Source organism: Engraulis encrasicolus, chromosome 5 (genome assembly GCF_034702125.1).
Source record: "Engraulis encrasicolus isolate BLACKSEA-1 chromosome 5, IST_EnEncr_1.0, whole genome shotgun sequence".
NCBI classification, from domain to species: Eukaryota; Metazoa; Chordata; class Actinopteri; order Clupeiformes; family Engraulidae; genus Engraulis; species Engraulis encrasicolus.
The window spans coordinates 42,293,253-42,313,213 of NC_085861.1; the positions used below are offsets into that span (position 1 = coordinate 42,293,253).

Below are 19,961 nucleotides of genomic sequence, written 5' to 3' on the forward strand. Positions count from 1 at the left end.
GCATTTTTTTTCTGAAAATAGGGGCCCAAAAGGGTGCAGGGCCCACTGGAGAGTTGTGCGCCACTAATTATGAGGGGGCCCCTTAAAGCAAAATTGCTCAGGCCCTAATTCTCCCCCAGTCCAGCCCTGTGTGCACATTAGGCTCGGACGCAATCACGCAGGCAGCCAGTTTGCTAGGTAGCGAGCATGCCCACTGTGTCCGCGTAAAGCATCCCAGTTAGAATTTCCGTCCGCGACGCAGCATATGGGAGTGACCTCTGCGCCGCAGTCATGTCTCATGGTGTTAAACCATTGCGTGAACAAAGTTTTTGCCAAGCCTTCACACAGTAAGGTGAGGGCAACTGCTGGGCATCGAACCTCCTCCATGCCGTCGGTGATCTACCCTGATTGTCATTCATCTATCTGACGTGTATTGCAGGTGTAGCCCACATGCTTGTGAGGCAGTTCACTCGGTGCTCCAAGTAGGAAGCAACATTTTTTTATGTTTTGGGAAATCACGTTAGCAAAAACTGTCCAACTTGTTTGCCAAGCATTCAACCTCACCTTTATTGGACTAAGCAGATCTCGTTTTGATCAAGCATTTTACTGCTTGGTTGCATATGAGCCTTTTAACGTCCTCCAATTCTCCAGTAAGCACAGCCAATGAGAGGAGAAATGCAGTAAGATAACTCACACCAGAGAGAAGCATTTGGCAAACAACTAGCACAAAGCTAGCTTCAAAGTAACAAAGCCTTGCTTGAAGACTGGGCTGAAACCATGGTAACCAACCAGGCATCACAAACCTTCCATTAGTAGGATGATAAACAACCAACAACAGGCCTACTACCCTACCATGGACAACCATTATGAGCATGCTTTGGTGAAATGTAGTTTCAATCTTTTGTTTATCAACTGGTCTAATGCAGACATAATTATTATACAGTATAGAATTCCAGAGGTAAAATACCTTTTTTGCTATTCATAAAACTGGAGATGGACTCATAGTGCAAGAATGAGAATACGATACATAGTATCGCTCAATGTTTTGCTTACTTGATCTGTATGTTTTGTAAATGGCTAATCTACTGTAGCTGAGGGGTTGTTTGTCTTGTGTTTAGTTGCACTCCAGATGTAAGCTTAAATGTTGGCTTGTCACTGAACAGCATCAACCACCCCACACCCCCCAAACTTTCCCTTGCAATACAATTATTTAATGATCAACAATGATTGTGGGAAAGCCGTGTCCTAAGGGTTGAGAAGTCGAATCAGAAGATTTCAGGCTTGATCACACATCTCACCAGGGATTCTAGCCAATAACCCGTACCTAATAACTGTAATTCACTTTGGATAAAAGCGTTAGCTAAGTGTAATGTAATATGATTAAGATTTATGTGAGCGGAAAGTGCACCTGCTGTGTCCACTGAGAGGCGCCTCACCCAAACCAATGGATGTCAGACAGCAACCTTTGGTTGTTCTGGTGTTTCCATTCCCCTTCTACTCAACGCCTCTCTCTCTCTCTCTCTCTCTCTCTCTCCCTCCCCCTCTCTCTGTGGCCCTCCCTCTCTCTCTAAGTGACTTCCAATATGTGGGCTCCCATGCTCCCTTGCTCCCTTGCCTGCTTATGACCTCATGCTGATGTCACTGACAAGAGAAAATGAATTCAAGATCTTGCAAAAGCACAATTCTAATGTCATTTTCTCATTTGCAATCAGGATGGTGAATGAAAAGCAGTCCCCTAACAGTTGTGGTGGCTACGCTGACAGCTGAGAAACTTTATTGCTTTCTCCATGGAGGCAGGGTCAGGCTGCAGGGCGAGGCCACAAGCACAAGTGGAGGGGCAGGAGTCTGCATATTGGAATGCAACCTATGATGTCTCTCTCTACCCCTCCCTCTCTCTGTGGCCCGCCCTTGTTAAACCTCCTGAAATTCCTTCTGAAAGCAGCTCTGTGTACGGGGGAGGGAGAGAGCTAAACGGGAGGGGCCTACGCAAGGCAACCGACCACAGCTAATTAGATGAGAAGAGGAACAGCGGCAGTATAGTTCTTCTGGAGGATCAGTAAGGAGAGGGGTCAAAGAACTGGAGAAAAGTTTACCTTCAACCAGGAGAAAAACACATTCAACAAGGGGGAGTGCTTATAATTTGCACACATCTATAGAAGAAGCAGAAGACTTTAATCAAAGAAGAAGAAGTGATCTCCAAAGAGGAAAGCAAGATGGATCCCAGCAAGGCCTCCGCTCCCCCTCCAGGCTGGAACCCTGATGACAAATCAAGCATGGCTTATCCGCCACCACCACCCTACCAGGATCACCCCCAGTACCCCGGAGCCTACCCTGCACCCGGGGCCATGCCAATGGCCGGGGCACCCATGGGCCAGCCTTACCCACAGGGCCAGTACCCCCCGGGCCAGTACCCCCAGGGCCAGTATCCACAGCAGGGAGCCACGGTCATGGTCCAGCCTGCGGTCTATGTGACCCACTCGCCTCTCCTTAACCCAGTGCCAGACTATCTGGGGTACTCCATTTTCACCATGCTGTGCTGCTGCCTGCCCCTTGGAATTGCAGCCCTCATTTTCTCCATTTCTGTGAGTATAAGTTTGGGCTTTTTTTCCTGTTGTGTTAAAATGTAAGTAAATGTTGAAGTAAGTTTCCTATAGTACACAGCATACCTGTTTCTTTTGTTGTCTAAGATGGCAAAAATGGAAATAAAAGTAAAGTATTTTGCTTGAGGCATGGCTTTCTGAATTGGCCATTTTTATGTTTGAAATAAGAAAAGAATGAGGGCTTCTTTTTAGTCTCAGCATCACAAGACTGAGGAAGATGTCTTCATCTAAAACTGCACGTCTTTTCTTTTTTTGTGAAAGTGTGTTTCGCAATCTAACCCACTCGCGTCAGTTGAGAGTTGAGAGGAAACATCTGTGAAAGAGAAATAGCTGCCAGGGATTTTGCTCTCCAAACAAAAGTTCAGGAAACTCTCCGTCAAATGGAAAAGATAATTAGCAGGAATCTAGCTTTTCCTCCATCCATGAATAAATCAGAATAGATAGTATAAACAAGAGGAAGACAAAAAACCACTGGAGCTTTTCTTTGCAGCAAGAAATGATGGGAAAAAAACAGCTCTAAACTCTTAGTGTTCTCAGTAATCTGATAAAACTTTTGGATAAAAGTGTCTGCTAAATGTAATGTAATGTAACCTGAGATTCTATTTTGGCACACATGATGATATTATGCAGAATGACCCTCTCTGTTTTACCGTAAATCAAACCCATGAATCATATAGTTTCATGCCCAGATGGCCCATGCATTATTATCCTTCTCTAGTAAATGTCTGTAGGCAACTAAAAGTAAAGTTTGCTGACATCACATTAGTGGATGTGCCCTGGTTAATCATTGGAAAGAAGCAGTCTAATCCATATCCCAGTAGGCAACTTTGAAACCAAAATGACGTGAGAGTAGCACTCTTGTGAAATGTGCTGAAATGTTGAATGCGAAGGCCTGGCAGTGAGTGTTTAGAGCACTTAATCAACGATTTTATCTGCAATGTGGTCAGTGCATGCACTGCGCAAGGCCAACAGGGCCCAGCACTCATCCAAATGGACTGTAGAGAAGTGATCCTTCTCGGACATCACGGTTTAACGTTCGCACTGGGCCATTCTCAAAACCTAGTGCAGTGCACTTCCGAGTGTATCAGCATAATTAGTCAAACCCAGTGATTGGATACTCTTTATTAGTCACACCGAGTGATTGGATATTCCGTAGAGTTCACCAAAGAGTATCCAATCACTGGGCGTGACTAATTAGGCTGATATACTTGGAAGTACACTGCACTAGTTTTTGAGAAAAGCCCATTGACTCCGCAGCTGAAGCACAATTGAAGGCAAGCGCTAGAGGTCAACATCCCAGTAGCTTGCTAATTAATCAGCATGTGAGACAAACTGCGGGGGCTGAGATTGGCGTTGAGGTCATTGACGCTCTTGCCAAAGTTAGCTTCAAGTGTTTACATTCTTTTGTTGTTACCGTAATGACACTCCCACACCACACACTCAGGGCAGGCGGGGGGTCAGTCAGTGGCAAAGGGGTCAGTTGTCCTGGGCCCAGGGAGAGGTGGGATCCATGATTTCATTATTATATTATATGCAGGGGGGGAGGTAGGGGGAGGTTCACTCTCCAAACTCCACACAGGCCCACAAATACAGCACAGAACAACCTTCTGAAAAGTCTGTTTACTGCCTGGGTTGTAAAAGTTGTCTTCAGTTAGGTTAACCAAATGTCCTTTGTTTTCTAGAGAACAGTCTCTGCGTTTTTTCAATGGTTGTTCCCTGTGGTGAAAGGTGACAAACGGTTTGTGCCCCATTTCTGTGGCGACAACAGCATGGGCCTGCTGTAGACTGTGCAAGGTGTTTGAAAGGGGACGGGGCATAGTTGCAAAAGGGCGTCACAAACAGGCCTATGTTAACTTTTAAAGTGAAATATACAGTTCACTTTTCTATTTTGGAAAGTGAACTGTTTCATTCAGTTTTTGTTTCATGAATGACATTTACAGCAAAACCGGCAGTCCACACTATTCTTGTCAACTTGTTGCAGAGATGCCAGGTGACTGAATAGTTAATTTAACTCTAAGCTGTTATAAAGGTTAAAAGTTGAACAGAAGTAACACAGTTGATGATTGACTCCTGTCATAAAGTCAGCTTACCCCTCCTGGCACACTTTTGTTTGAAGAGGAAAACGAGAGACTCAAACGAGCATGGTCTCACATCGGCTCAAAGTGCATAGACCTACTGTAGAAAGAATCTATATGGGGAATATACTGTAGATACTGTATTCATTTTTATGGCTCATAGAGGAAGGTAGTGTCAGTCATCACCTCTGAGATGACAGTCTGAAACTGTGTAAACTTGAAAGAACCCTTTTCAGAAAAGGATATTCTGTGCAAAATAGAAAGAAAAACTGTGTCTGCACACTGACTAATTTTAAATCCTCGTTGTGTTCTTTTTAGTCAGCCAAGCTTTCGGTCTGCTGATCTTCCTCAGGGGTCAGTTCAGAAAAAGATATCCTAAAATACAAAAGCAATACATAAGTGTCATCCTAACAGTTTTTGTTTTATCAGTAAGGTGTTGGGAGTGACTTCCTATAGGGGGCTACTTTGCTATTAGCCTATAGTATTGTGTGCTAGGAAAGCACATTTACCTGTTGGTGCTCCATTTGACACAAGAACACATAACGATTTCTAGAGAGAGAATGAGGTGACACTGATCGATCGGCTGGTTTATGTTAACTCCAGACACCTCCAACGGTTCTAATTTACATTGCCCTGATCACTCCAAACTCTGCAGTCATGAAGGAGATGCATAATTTGCAATGGAAATTGTCAGTCGGAGAGACCAGGTTCTGATCATATAGAGGTTAAAAAATCACAAAATGCCTATGTTTACATGACACTTTAATTATCAATAAAGCTGAATTCCGCTTTGAAAACGTCATGTGGAGGACGCGTCACAATTTAGAATTAAATGAAAGATCAAAGTTAACTCGAAACTATTTAATTCGAAATTATTAATTTGGAATTAAAAACGTCATGTAAAAGCAGCCGTTGTGGCAGAGTCTAAACAACCTTAATAAGTGGTGTAGTGGCAAAGGAAGGTGAAGAAACTAAGCCCTAGCATGACTGAAGACATTGGTGCAGTAGATTGAGTAAATGCTTTTCCATATCATGCATACAGTAGCCTACATGCATCGGTTTGCCATTGCACTCACCTGAAACTACACTTCTGTACTCGGATGTACTGTACGTGCCTGTTTAAACCAGTGTTTGCTGCCAGCCTGGCACTATGCAAATCAGAAACAAACGTTCCCAAGCTGGACTTGCAAACATGTTCTGTCTGTCTGTCCACACAATCTTTGCACTGCGCACAGCCAGGAAGGAAGGCTTTCCTAACCCATCCCCTCCCCGCTCTCCATTCTTTCATTTATTAAAAAAGAAAGAAAGAAAGTGGAGGGAGGGAGCGATTTCAAAAAAAGGCACGGCGATGCTCTTTGTTCTGTCTGGGCTTCCCAGAAAAGCTTCCAAGAATGCATTGTGCATTGACCGAGTGATATCACACACGCCCCTTTTTTCCAGTCATGCCAGTGTGTTTTCGAGACAAAGCCTCATCTGTGATGCTGAGGCTGCCTTGCCAGCTGAACTTAGTGAGTGACAATGCGAGGCTAGTCCCTTTTGAGGGAGGGAAGCTCCAGCCTTGGCCTTATTAGATAGGATGGTAAATACAGCACTCGTCTATCCTGTTTTTTTTTTGCTATCATCCCTTTGGAAAGTAGGACTATGACTGGCACGGTGTGTGTGTGTGTGTGTGTGCATGTGCCTTGGGCATGTACACAAACTTGTCCTAACAAGACTGCAGCTCTGCCAGGCAGTTTGTCCATCTGGAGACGGAAATGTCATATTTACCCATAGACAATATTGGACTGACTAACTGTATGATCATCCCCCTACAACTCTGCTGTGATTTCCATCAGTATTTCGATCTGTGTAACTTTTAATGGGCTGTGCAAATAAAAGCACTAAAATGTGACTGAGTAAAATAGAATGAACGGAATGCTGTGTATTGCCACTATACACATGCACAATTGACACTATATGCACGATAAGACCGAAAGCAACTCACTTCAGTACAGGCCTTCAGGTGGGATATTTACCACACATTTTAGAAGAATCAATTACCTACTACTATTTCATAAAAAATAAAGTAAAAAAAGAGAAAAAATAGAAGAGGGGGTGGTGTGAGTTTGTGTGATCATATACACAGAGGTCCTTCATCCAGTACAAAATGGTATTGCACATTAGCTAGCCAAAGTTATTGCACATATCGTCTTGTTCAGTGTATATTGGTACCCATGGGGACCCATGTTACTGCATCTACTATGTACACTCGAGTATCTACATTTTGTGTGGTACAAAAGCACAGTGTACAACAACACTTTAGAGTATCTACATTGTAGCGAAAATTGCTATAAAAACACATGACACTGTAGATACTGGAAAATATTGCACAACAACAGGTGGATGGAAAGAGATCACGGGATCAAGGGTCAGGAATGTGGGGTCAGTCAGCTAATTATAGATCCTTTCACTGGGGCAGGGACAACTAACCCCTTTGTCCCCCTGCTGACTTCCCTGGTCGTATCGAGCGGATACACACCAAGGCGGATAGATATTTCACTCTACCAGAGTTGCAGCATGACTGCAGTACTCGGCCACTCCTCCACATGGAAGGTGTCACGTGCAGGGCTGGACTGGCCATCTGGCGTAGCTGGCATTTCCCGGTGGGCCCCACACCCTTGTGGGCCCCTATTTTTAGAAATGTAAAGCCCCACCGTTGTGTCAGTTGACTGTTGTGCACCGCTAATTCTAAGGGCCCCATTAATGGCAAAAGTGCCCAGGCCGTATTTGTTCCCCAGTCCAGCCCTGGTCACGTGGAATTCAAATGAGGTTGCCTGAAATATCTAGATGTAAAAGAGAACAGGCTACTGATCAATATGTCAAAGTAATATATCACAACTAATACATATTCTGAACAAAACACAACATACAATCTTACACTTTCAGAAATATCTTTTATAGGATTGATAGCCTACAAGTTATAAGAATAAGAAATGGGGCCGATGCATTCTAGTTTTAGAGTTTATGTATACCGTCAGTTGCCAAAAATTGCCTGGAATCCATGATGCATGTGGTGGATGGAGATGTCACGGGTCGCAGTACGACTGGACAAACAAGTGTAAGTCTTGCTGGCTGGCTACGCGGGCAGTATTTTCAGGTTTGGGGGTAGTGGCCGGGGTATCCCTGCTTGATTCCTAGCTTGTGTGTGTGTATGTGTGTGTGTGTGTGTGTGTGTGTGTGTGTGTGTGTGTGTGTGTGTGTGTGTGTGTGTGTGTGTGTGTGTGTGTGTGTGTGTGTGTGTGTGTGTGTGTGTGTGTGTGTGTGCGGATGCCCGTGTGCGAAGGGCAGAGAGGCCAGGGCTAAAAAGAGGCAGGGTTTTTCTCTGGAATTTTTCAGCGCTCTCCCACAGAGGGGCTTTTCAATGGTGAGTCAAGGGTGAGAGGCCCACATTGGGGGCGTGTGTGTGTGTGTGCAGAGGCGCATCTTGTCACCAGGCTAGATAGGCAGTCGCTTGGGGCCCCTCAAACCCCAGCCTATGGTGAATAACAGCTCACACTTAACTACAGTAGTGGCAAATTTCTTTCAAATGTTCAGTCGTTTTGACATTTCGCTTGGGGCCCCCCCTGAAGCCAGAATCGCCTCTGTGTATGTGTGTGTGTGTGTGTTTGTGCATGTGTGTGGGCGCACACAAGTGTATTCCACTGGCTGTGTTTCGTAATTGGCAGTAGAAAGTCTTGAATTCTGCCTCACCTCCCTCCCATTCCTGGAACTTAGACAGCCATGGAGAATGCAATCAGCATCATGTGACAAACCATTTGTGAATAAGGAAGTGGGGAAGGAATAACCACAGAAAAAATGCCAGTGTATCAAGAATGCAAAGGATTCATTATATAATGTTTAGCAATTACTGCGGAATATTTAGCAATATTAATGCAAGGATATGACTTTGACTTGCATGTTTTCATTTCAGGGCAGTCCCTGCTCTTCATGGGAAATGATAATAATTGTGCGGCAACCAAATCGCCACATCGACCCATCATCAAACAAACAATGGTGCAAAGTGCAGCTGTCCATGTTTGTCTGATGCCAGTTTCAGTCATGTTGACTCAGTATGTCGTCCATCCTGTTTGGAGACGTGCGAGCCAACATGAGCTTCTTTGTTTTAGTTCCCGAAAACACATTTTGTTGATAGCCTGGCCACTCAGTTGAAGCTGTTGAAGCACTCTCTCTTTATATACGTAATATTTTTCAATGTGCCCTATCAGTCTTCCATGGAGGAGGCCTACTGGAGTGCAATATTGAGGAGAGGTTGTGGTGTGAAGCAGTGTTTCTCAACGGGGGTGCTACAGCCCCCAGGGGGGGTTGGGTAGCCCTAGGGTGGGCGGTAGGAAGGACACAGCTTAGAAGGAGTGGTGCTTAGTTGCAATTGGGGGACATTAGTCTATTTCATTTTTTTAATACTATGGGGTGGGGGGGTGGCAGGCTTATGACAAGGTCAAGAGGGCATTGGGGGCTTATGATGAGGTCAAGGGGGCGTTTGTTCAAAAAAGGTTAAGAACTACTGGAGCAGAGGTACTCTCTGCAAGCCAATCTATTTCCTCTCCTCCTCTCCTGTGTCCTCTGACCTCAAGACGCAGGGATCGAGGTCATCAACGAGTGGCATTTTTATTGATCAATACTTTCAAAACCATACATTTATTGTGATCAGGGTATTGAGTAAGGGAAGCCCCCTATTCAATAGCGGAGAACCCTAATCAACTCCCTATACGGATAAGAAGCAACACAGAGGCAAGAGGACAGAGGATGCAGGAAAGGACAGAAGGAACTAGAATGACGGGCAACCACAGTGAACATGCTAACTTGGCTAACTGCATGTTTACCTTTGGGAGGCAGCTAAAGCAACACAGCAACCGGAGCCACCCAAATGCCTTTCCAATCTTGTGCTCTTGATTGTGTTGTCGTGAGTGACGTATCAGAAAATAGCCCCGCTAGCCTAATTTTGGTCACTGCCAGTTGCCACACTGACATGCTTGTGGCTGCAAGGCACCAGCTGAAAAGGAAGTGGGAAGTGGGGAGCGGGTTGCACATCTCACACTGATCAGTGACAGATCAGCCACTAATTACCACCACATGTACCAAGGCTGGCCTGACCTTCCTTGGTCTGACCTTTCTTGCACTGCTTTCACTCCAGTCCAGACAGCCCTGATACCATCAACTACAGTGTAGATGACCCTATAAATTGAGGCTAATTATAGCATCCAAGCTAGGAGATTGTGCAGTATTGTCGCCTTCACGGTCTCGGGAGCTCTCCAGACAGCTGACAACACTGCTGACGAAACAACCGATTTCTGGCCTTTGGTGCATGAACGGCACAGATCCCGGAACAATCGGAAATCATGTGTGTTTTGTTTTGGTTCTCTTTTCTTTTTTTTCACCTTCACTTGAGCCTACACATCCACGACATATCATTTTAGTTTAAGTAGGCTAAATTAGACAGTCAGAGACCAGCATTACTGACATATGTGCATCTACAATTGAATGACATTAAAGGGACAGTTTGGTCAATTTCAACATGCAGTTGTAATGCTCACACTACCCTGGACTTGTCAGTGCCTGAGATTTTTTTTTTCTTCTTCTTCAGCCGTTTCCGAGATCCTGGTCATTGTAATGGGGGCAGCTCTTTGTTTACATTTCAAAAAAACATTTTTATTTATTCCCAAAAACATCCAAAAGGTTATAAAACATCAGCAGACAACTAGCAAACAGCGGTACCTTTTGGGAAAATATTTGGAGTAGGCCTATGTTTCATTTTTTTAAAATGTAAACAAACGCTGCCCCCATTAGAATTGCTCATATCTCGGAAAGGGCTGAGCCAAAAAATGTGGCATCACCAGGTACTGACAAGTCAAGGTTGAAATGCATGTTGAAATTGACCAAACTGTCCCTTTAATAACTGGTGTTGTTGATAGTGATTACAAGATGATATTTTAGCATTTGTGATACTGTTTACATGCCAGTTGCATGCATGGGCGCCATGTTGATGATGCGTGTGTCGTTACACAAAACATTAGCTCGGGAACTCGTTATATACTTCCGTCTGAGATCAACCTCGAGAAATATCGATCTGACATTGCGTCACCAAATGTTCACGCCCACTTTCCCCGAGTTTTAGGTCGAGTTTCTGGGGATTCTCGACATTTTGAACGAGCCATATGTAGCAGGCTGTTTAGATCTTTCTTTGCCAGTTTTTTTTTTACTATACCAGCAATTATTGCCCATCTTAAGGAATTAAAATGAATTGGATCACATCAAACATATTTTGACATTCCTTTAAGAAGTTGGAGTGGTATAAACCGGCACAAGTAAGGAATGCACATCCTCATTCAAAAGAGAAAACTGTCCAGCTGGAAGGTGCACACTAAACAAATGCAGTGTTATTTCGATACTGGGAGTACTAGATCAAACACTATCTAAGATGTTAAATCACTTAACATTGCAAAATGTACTCTTCAGTGATGGGGGAGGGGTTGGGATATTGTAGGCCTATGTTTCCCATGGTGGCTTTAACTATGATTTGTAACTTGATGTAGCTTATGATGTGTAACTCATCCCTCAATGATTACTGCTTAAAGGGGACTCTACCAGGGAACATAGGACCCTTTTTTCAAAAAAGGGTTCTATGTTCCCCACTGCTTCCAAGTAGACTGCTGCCGCATGGCAAAGCTCAGGTTGTTGTTGCAACTGTTAGGTTAAGGCATAGTTTTGGTCAGGGCACAAATTTACAATACAGAAACATTGCATTACAGGTTAGGTTTGGGGATGGTTTTGGGAAGGGCATAATTTGAAAACTTGGAAACATACAATGCGGGGAACATAGAACCCTTCCCTGTTTCCATAGACGGGGTAACATAGGAGTCTGGGGAACATAGGACCCGGGGAACATAGATACGCTCCCGTGTGGTTGTTTTCAGGGCTCTACGTTTAAACTGTATTCATTCCCAGCCAAAATGGCTGGTAGATGTTTATCTTACTAGCCAAACACACACTCACCAATGGGTGAAAGTGGCAAACGTTGGTCTTCTCTATCAGTCAAACTGATTTTTCACCAGCAATTGGTTGGTTGGCTGGTGTTCATTTAGAACCCAGGGTATGTTGCAATGGCTTAGCTAGCAGCTCATGTCGACATGACACGGGCTCGTAGTGGCAGAGGCAAATCATCAACTGTGCAACTTTCCCACCAGGATCTGCACTGCAGACTTAAGGCTTGGCTGAGCTAGCAGTTTGGTTCTGAGGTTTAGCTGACTGGCCAAGTTAGGTGAATAGAGAGCAGAGGACAGGGCACACTGGGAGATGACCTCAATTAGCGTGGTTCTGAGGCATTGCTGACATCTTTGTGGGGAGTTGCGGTAAAAGAGAGCAACTGTGGTAGGTCTCTGGAGGAGACCACTACTGATAAGCAGAGCAGAGGCATCCGCAAAGAGTTAAACATCTGGGGTTGAAGTAAAACGTCCCTCCACGTTTCAGTTCACTAAACCAGTTGATGTACTAACTTGTCAGCCAGCTAATAATTTCCTGTGTTATGAACATAAGGTGACGAAAGGCTTGGTAGGACAATTACTGATTTTTTCAAAGGGTTTTGAGAGGGCCATTAGCAAGTAACATCCAAAGTTTTTACAGAAAACGGTATTGTCTCCCTGCAATTAGCAATGTGGACACATATGCACCTTTTAACAAACTATGGCCTGTGTCTTTGACCATATTGCCACTGCCAACCACTGTGGATCTATCTGTGTGGAGAGCACTGGGGGCTGCTGTAAGTCAAAATGAAGAGCACGTAGGCTAGAATGTGCCATAATGGGAAGGCACCCTATCATTTGTTTGTGTGTGTGCGTGCGCGTGTGCGTGCGCGCACATGGGATTTCTTGTGTTGCGTCACACAAATTGCTGGCGTCATCATTGGTTCACACACAATCAGAGAGCTTTACTGTGTGTTAAGAACTGCTGAGAAGGACAAACCATAACGGTTATGATGTGAAATAGTGAAGTGAAAGTTGACTTTACAGCAGCAGAGAACTGCCTGGATTATGAGAATTCATTTCACAACACATTTAGTAGTAGGCCTACACAACACATTTAGTAGTACACATAACATGTACGTATATTTTTGATTTAACAACCAGTCATGAAATTGCAAACAGGTTCTTTAAAATATGATACCGTTATTGTAGGTTATTTATCTAGTAGCCGAAATTCAAAGGTTATCATCTACAGCTTGCCATCTAATGCCTTTTCTCCACTGCCGGTTTTCTGGTAGGCCTATAACAGCTCGACACAGTGCAACTCAGCCACCACTTTTTGCTTTACGATTTAGCTGTGTCATGCCAATTCGAAAAGCAAAAAGTGGCGGCCGAGTCGCGCTGTGTCTAGGCCTACCAGAAAACCGGAGATAGATGTGCATTCCAGCTTCCCCTGGTCAGGGTCACTTCATTCATATAGTAGAAAGGCAGAGCACTGGTGATTAGTCATAACTACATTGCCACTCATTAATCAAACTGTGCAGTGTTGTGTCATTATAATCCAATAGTCTGTCCACTAAATGCTGAAGTGTGTCACTGAAAAGCAAAACAGATGGAAGTTGCTAGAAACGGCAGATGTAGGCTCTACAGGAGTTAATTTCCTTCTCCCTGAGGACAGGGAAACTTACAATAGGTCTACTAGTGGCTATACTTCCTGTGATGCTGTCGTCCCTTTATGTCTTTTATCCACCTTATCCACGGTTACAAGTGCAGCGCCATTACATTTCTATTTAAGTAGAAGTTGATAGTGCTGAAGTCAATCACAAGCTAATCATTCAACTGCACTTTCTAAAGTAATGGACAGAAGGCTAAGGCACTGTGCTGTTATGGCGGGGACCCCGGTTCGATTCTGGCCTGAGGTTGTATCCTAATCTTATTCCACTGACTTTTATGTCCCAATGCCTAAAAATATACATGTATACGTACAGTTGTCCCATTTACATTAATTCCTGTCTGTGTGCGCAGCTAGGGGTCCCTTTGCAACCTCTGATTGCTTGGCAAGTGTTGTCACTCAAAAAATGTGCTCATGTGCTCACTGGTTGGAGAGTGCTTGGGGTATAGCCAGCCAGTCTGAATGGGCCTGTTTGATAAGAAGGACCATGAAGTGCGCTCAACACCTTGTAGTCTAATTCTTGCTTGACTTTGTCAATGAATGAACTCAAATCTCAAAAATAAATGAATACAGAATCAGTCATGAGCAGGGCTTTGAACCGTTATTTTTTTCCAAACGTTCCGTTCCGAACAGAAACAGAATTATAACGTTTCCGGTTATGAGTTCCACCAATAAATTGACGTTCCCGAACCGGTTAGAACAAAAAAATATTGTTCCCGGAACGGTTAATTTCGTTCCTGTCAGCTGATTACTCCCCATAGGCCTAACTGACGATAATTAACCAAGAAAGACGGAAGTGCAAATGAGTCAGCCTACTTCCAGCCTGTTTATTCAAGCGGATGAAAAGAATATCCTCCAGAATTTTGTCGTTCAGGGACGGCCTAAGCGGAGAATAAACCTCAATGATGAAAATGCGTGCTCGACGCTGACTTGGGTCACGGGGAGTGCTATGATGGACATTGTGAGTTTGTGCATATTTGAAGCGGACATGGATGCCCAATAATTTTGAACATTCTCGGTGCGCTTTAGACACGCTTCTCTGCAACATCTTACAAAAGTTTACAAGAGTTTCCATTGCATCATTGTATGACAGTGGTTTCTCTTATTTAAGATGTGGAGTGGAGACTTTGTAATCCACAGCTCTCTCTCCATTCAGTCAGAGAATATCACAGGAAAATAATTACTTTTTTTTAAGTTTGAGGAACGGTATTAACCGGTATTAACCGGTTACCATTATTTTTAAATAAGTGTTTCCGTTCCAGAACATAAAAAATAATAACGGTTCCGGTTTCGTTTCTGTTCCCTGTAAAATACAAAAAGTTCCTGGTTTTCGTTTTCGTTCCTTGAACCGGTTCAAAGCCCTGCTCATGAGTGGTTCTTTATTCATTTATTTTTGAGATTCCTGTTTGATAAGAAGACAGGGCAGCTCACTTCTTGCTAAACGCATGGGCTGATGCGATACAACATGGTCTCTGTGAACTTTTGCTGTGTTGCTGACATCTGTTTAAACTGCAGAGTAAAAAGTCTATTTAATCATTTTAAATCAGAAAGCCAAAAGATCCAAGCAATATGGGTAGCTTCCTTTTTTTAAGTTCATTCACTTTTTATCGGGCCTGAAAAATTGCAAGTTGACTCATAAAAAGAGACCATCATGTGCAATTAATTAGGTGATATACACTTAAATAGATGGCGATAAAAAGGCACGTGTCTTTCCGTTGTCACATTCAGGTCGCAATCAAGACGCTATCAGATGACTCATTCCAAAAGGGGAAGTACAGAGTGCAGCTTTGTCACCACAAAATGGCTGTCTGGTTCCCAAATTGGGAAACCGCTAATGTCCTTATTCTCATTTTGTGCACTCACGAAATTTAATTGAGCTTTTTTTTTGGCTATGTTGAATTAAGACCCTTGTGCCTCTTTTAGCTGTTTATAATAGATCAAACATAATTTTATTTGGATGAAATCACTTGCCCAAACATTGACAAAAAAGTTTCCCAGATTAAGCGGCTTTGTCTGTGATATTGCAATGGGTCGCACCATGCATCAACATTTTTAATTATTATTATCAGTGGGTCTTCCTCACATAACAACACATATTGAGGAAGGCAGATCGCCGAAGCACGTCTGGGTAATAATAAAAAAAGTTGATGCATGGTGTTACCTTTTCTATACTTTACAGTTTACATAATTTTGGTCACAATCCTTAAAGAAGACAAATCTGTCTGGGTGAAGCCTGCTCTAACCTTATGAACTAAATAGGTAAAAAAAATAATTATCATTATTATAATGATAAAGTCGTAGTAAGAAAATAAATCGATCCTGCCTTATTCCATTCTTTTAACATCTTAATCAGCCATTCTTTTTAATCTTAATCAGCAAAAGTATGTTTTATGTAGAGTATCAACATGTAGTGATTGTATACCTTGCACTAAGTCGATTTTTTTTTGCGGAGTACAGCACTTTCTTCTGATGTAACAGAGACAGTATAATGTGCAACGGCAACCCACATTTGACATCCATTTAATGGCGTCTGTATGTTTCCAGACTAGTATAACATGTAGTGGTACTCAGCGGGGCTTCACACTGTCACATGCTCTTTTTATTTTAACCATAAAGTGGTTACCCTGTCAACCATGTTTGCGTCACATCTGCAGACATCCTGTTTAGTATTCTTGATTTACAATGAAACCCACGCACACTCTGATTCCTCTCAATTCACATGTCTGTTACAAACATCAAGCTCTTGAATACCACACCGCAGCTGCCTGCGACAAACATAACAACGGCTACTATTCTGAAACTCAGCTCTGTCTATCTATCTATCTGTCTGTCTGTATGTCTGTCTGTCTGCCTGTTGTTTGTCTGACAAGATAACTAAATAAGTCAAGAACCCAAATATTAACATAGCAATCCCATTGAGGAAAAGGAGAGGGTTGAGCTGCTTGGTGGAGACCTATTCTCTGCATGCTTTTCTTGTCCTTAATACCTTAATACTTATACTGCCTAGACATTTTCATTATTGTTATTAAAATTATTTACTAATTGATGTGGGACTGCTATGATACCTTTCTGCTGTTAAAGGACAAGTGCAGTAATTTGAACATTAAGGCCCTTTTGTGAGTTGTCTGCAATGTTTTAGAGTTTTTTTATTTATTTATTTTTATCTTTGCTGCGGTCTCCGTTATTTGGCTGATTTTGGATTTTGTCTCAATTGGCTTTACAATGGCTGTCTAAGGGCATGTCAAAATATGTTCTTAAAAACCACCAACAGTATGAAAAGTATGCAGATCACTATGTGGTTAGGGGTGTTAACGTTCTCTAACACGTTTCAAGGCAAAATATGGCTTCTGTCTGGGTTTTTTTGTTGACATTTTGTGAATGAAAGAAAAAATAAAGTAGGTGTATTTACAAAATGCTGCATGACGCATGACAGAAGCCGCGCTTCGCTACACAAATTGTTATGGAATATCAGTGAATACCCCTGACCACTTGGTGAGTTGCACATTACTGAAAACAAATGTTTGAGGTGGTTTTAAGATTTAACATGCCCATAGACAGCCATTCTAAAGCCGGTTGAGACTAAATCCAAATTAGCCAAAGCAATCATGAAATAAACAGTGAGGGGGACACTCACAATCATTGCAGACAACTCAGGAAAGGGTCTTATATCCAAAATAGTGCACTTGTCATTTAAATGAGCATTATTTCAATGTGGCCTTGTATATTACTGTAAACCTCAATATACAGTATTCACTGTTTTAAAGCTGTTCTTCTAGAGAGAGAGAGAGAGAGAGAGAGAGAGAGAGAGAGAGAGAGAGAGAGAGAGAGAGAGAGTGAGTGAGTGAGAGAGAGAGAGAGACAGAGAGAGAGAGAGAGAGAGAGTGTGTGAGAGAGAGAGAGTGTGTGAGAGTGAGAGTGTGTGAGAGTGTGAGTGTGTGAGAGTGTGAGTGTGTGAGAGAGAGAGAGAGACACACAGGCACACACACACAGACACAGACACAGACACAGACACACACACACAGACACACACACACAGACACACACACACACAGACACACACACACAGACACACACACACAGACACACACACACACAGACACACACACACAGACACACACACAGACACACACACACACACAGACACACACACAGACACAGACACACACACAGACACAGACACAGACACACACACACACAGACACACACACAGACACACACACACACACACACACACACACACACACACACACACACACACACACACACACACACACACACACACACACACACACACACACACACACACACACACACAGAGAGAGAGACTGAGTCACTGTAAACAATTGAGACTCTTGAGAAAGTTAGAGCAGGCTGGGAGGATTCAAAGTCCTTCCCTCATTTCCCGGCAGCGTGATTGCGTGAGTGGACTATGAGGCCTGTAACTTGAAGCAGCCTGCAGATGGCTACAATTAGGAACTATGTCCAAAATAAAGAGATGTTTGTCAGTGCCACATTGTACCGAGAATAGGCTGAAGTCATACATCATTTCTCTTACATTTTTTAAAAATGTGCTAGACCTAATGTCACTTTTATCTTGCCCATGTCTGGAAATTATAAAATGAACATGTTCTTTTTGTGCTTTTTTTTTTCAATCAAATTTTAAAACTCCCCACCCACAGGCCCACATGTTCTTCTTAGCCTCAAAACTTTGTGTAGGGTAAAGGGGGTAAAGGTCTTCACTTGTTGTTATCTATATTTCCTGTGCACTTTGTATCTGCTAGTGTTGGCTATGATTATGTCCTCGTTTGTAAGTCGTTTTGGTTATAAAGCGTCTGCCAAATGCAATGTTATGTAATGTAAAGGTGAAAATACTGCAGCTGCTAGGAGATGTTATGGGCTTGGAATTCAGAATTACGTCGGAGAGACTGGTTACATGCTCTGTTCAGAGCCTAGGTCCAGAGGACTTATCTGGAGAAGTTTTAAAATAGCAACGCTAGTGTGGTTTAGCTCCGAAGTTTAGACCTGGCCTGCTCTGTTCTGGTCTGCCAGGCAGCTGGTTCTGCCACAGATTTGCCCAGCTAGTACGATTTAACATTTTTTTCGAGTTTGGTCACAGAGTTCTCTGTAAGCGTTTTTAACACAGCATTTATTTATTGCTGTGTATATGGTAAATTCTGCATTCTGTGTTAGTTCAGCACTTAAGGAGTACTGTGGGACCAAACACACTACAGAAGATGTTTTAAATTGACTCTTGGTGTGTTAAATCAACACTGCAGAATTTACTAGTGTTAATTCAACACTTTTCTGAAAATTTAGTCCCATTCCATTTCAGTGTGAATTTCAACTTATAGGCCTATGTGTTTTGGGGATTAACACTGCAATCCCATACATTTCCTAACCAGTCGTTAAATTCATGTGAGTTCAATTTTTGTCTTTTTTTCTCTCTTTTATTTTGCAGACCCGTGATGCAAACAGTTCTGGCAACCGAGTAATGGCAGAGAAGAACTCATCTACTGCCCGGAAACTGAACCACGCTGGCCTCGGAATCGGTCTCACCATCATGACCCTCTACATCGTGGCATCCGTCGTCTTGGGACTGGGACGTTAATTGGACATCGGACATTAACCCCACCTCCATGCAAAGTTTCAAAGGGATGTATGCTGTATCTGGAAGATGAAAATGCAAAACAAAATGAAGTTGAATACAAAAACATAAAATGTCTTTATTTTAGATGACTTAGTAGAGATCATGTGTAACTCTGACATAACGTGATCAGAGTATATTAGTATAATCATACCATTACTGGCATTTTGCAAATGCCCTTCAAAGCCTGCCCATTAACAACATTCACTACCACAAATGCCTTACCATTTACAAACATACTGCCTTCTATTTGACAGTTAGGCTACCTGTTTTTGTTTGTTGTTGTTGTTGTTGTTTTTTGAAGATTGATTACAAATCACATGTATGTTCCTTTCCAGCTTCAGTCCATTTGTTCTTCTCCCTATGTTTTCATACTTCTATCATTTATTGTATAGGTTGTAATCATGACTAATATAATACATATGTGTTTTTTCTGTAATTATACCACAAGGGTATTTAGAAAGATATGCAGACAAATGATATTCAGACCAAATTCAGCTAATAATGTTTATCATGCTATGTCTACAGTAAAGCTTTGCTTGGACACATCAGTGTTACTGACATGCAGGAGACGATTTATCACCAAATGCCACTTTTGAAAGATTCATTATGCCAGTGATTTTTGTGACTATATTTGCCCCTTCTACACATATAAAATAATGCCTTTTTATATTTTCATCCTGTGTGGGGTTTCTTTTTTGCGTAAGACAAATACATTTTTGCAATTACCCCTTGCTGAGACTGAATGTCATATTTCTTTAAGAACGCTGAATTTTGCTTGAAACTTCTACCTTTTAAATGAGAAGTATAATATTATTCGCACACACATGTGCACCACTAACCCTATAAGCCAAACATTTCATCTTTGTACGTACATGTTACATATTGTTACTCTGCTTTATACCTAACTGATGAAACAGACAGTGAAACCTACATAACGATTTTAAGTGGCATGTTTCCAGAGCAGTTTCACTCTACTCTGTGGAGTCATCATGA

At 42.6% G+C, this 19,961-nt stretch overlaps 1 protein-coding gene across 1 annotated transcript; it reads left to right on the top strand.

Moving 5' to 3' along the window:
- Positions 1–1,951: 1,951 nt before the first annotated feature.
- On the top strand, positions 1,952–19,643 carry LOC134449487 (uncharacterized). Its single transcript, XM_063199449.1, has 2 exons — positions 1,952–2,561; positions 18,780–19,643. Exons 1-2 carry the CDS (start codon positions 2,193–2,195, stop codon positions 18,927–18,929), a joined length of 519 nt encoding a protein of 172 aa, XP_063055519.1. The 5' UTR covers positions 1,952–2,192; the 3' UTR covers positions 18,930–19,643.
- The last annotated feature ends 318 nt before the right edge of the window (positions 19,644–19,961 follow it).

Coding starts and splice junctions, on each gene's coding strand:
- LOC134449487 (XM_063199449.1), top strand. CDS start 2,193: ATGGATCCCAGCAAGGCCTCCGCTCCCCCTCCAGGCTGGAACCCTGAT. Junction 2,562..18,779: donor CCCTCATTTTCTCCATTTCT/GTGAGTATAAGT, acceptor TTTATTTTGCAG/ACCCGTGATGCAAACAGTTC.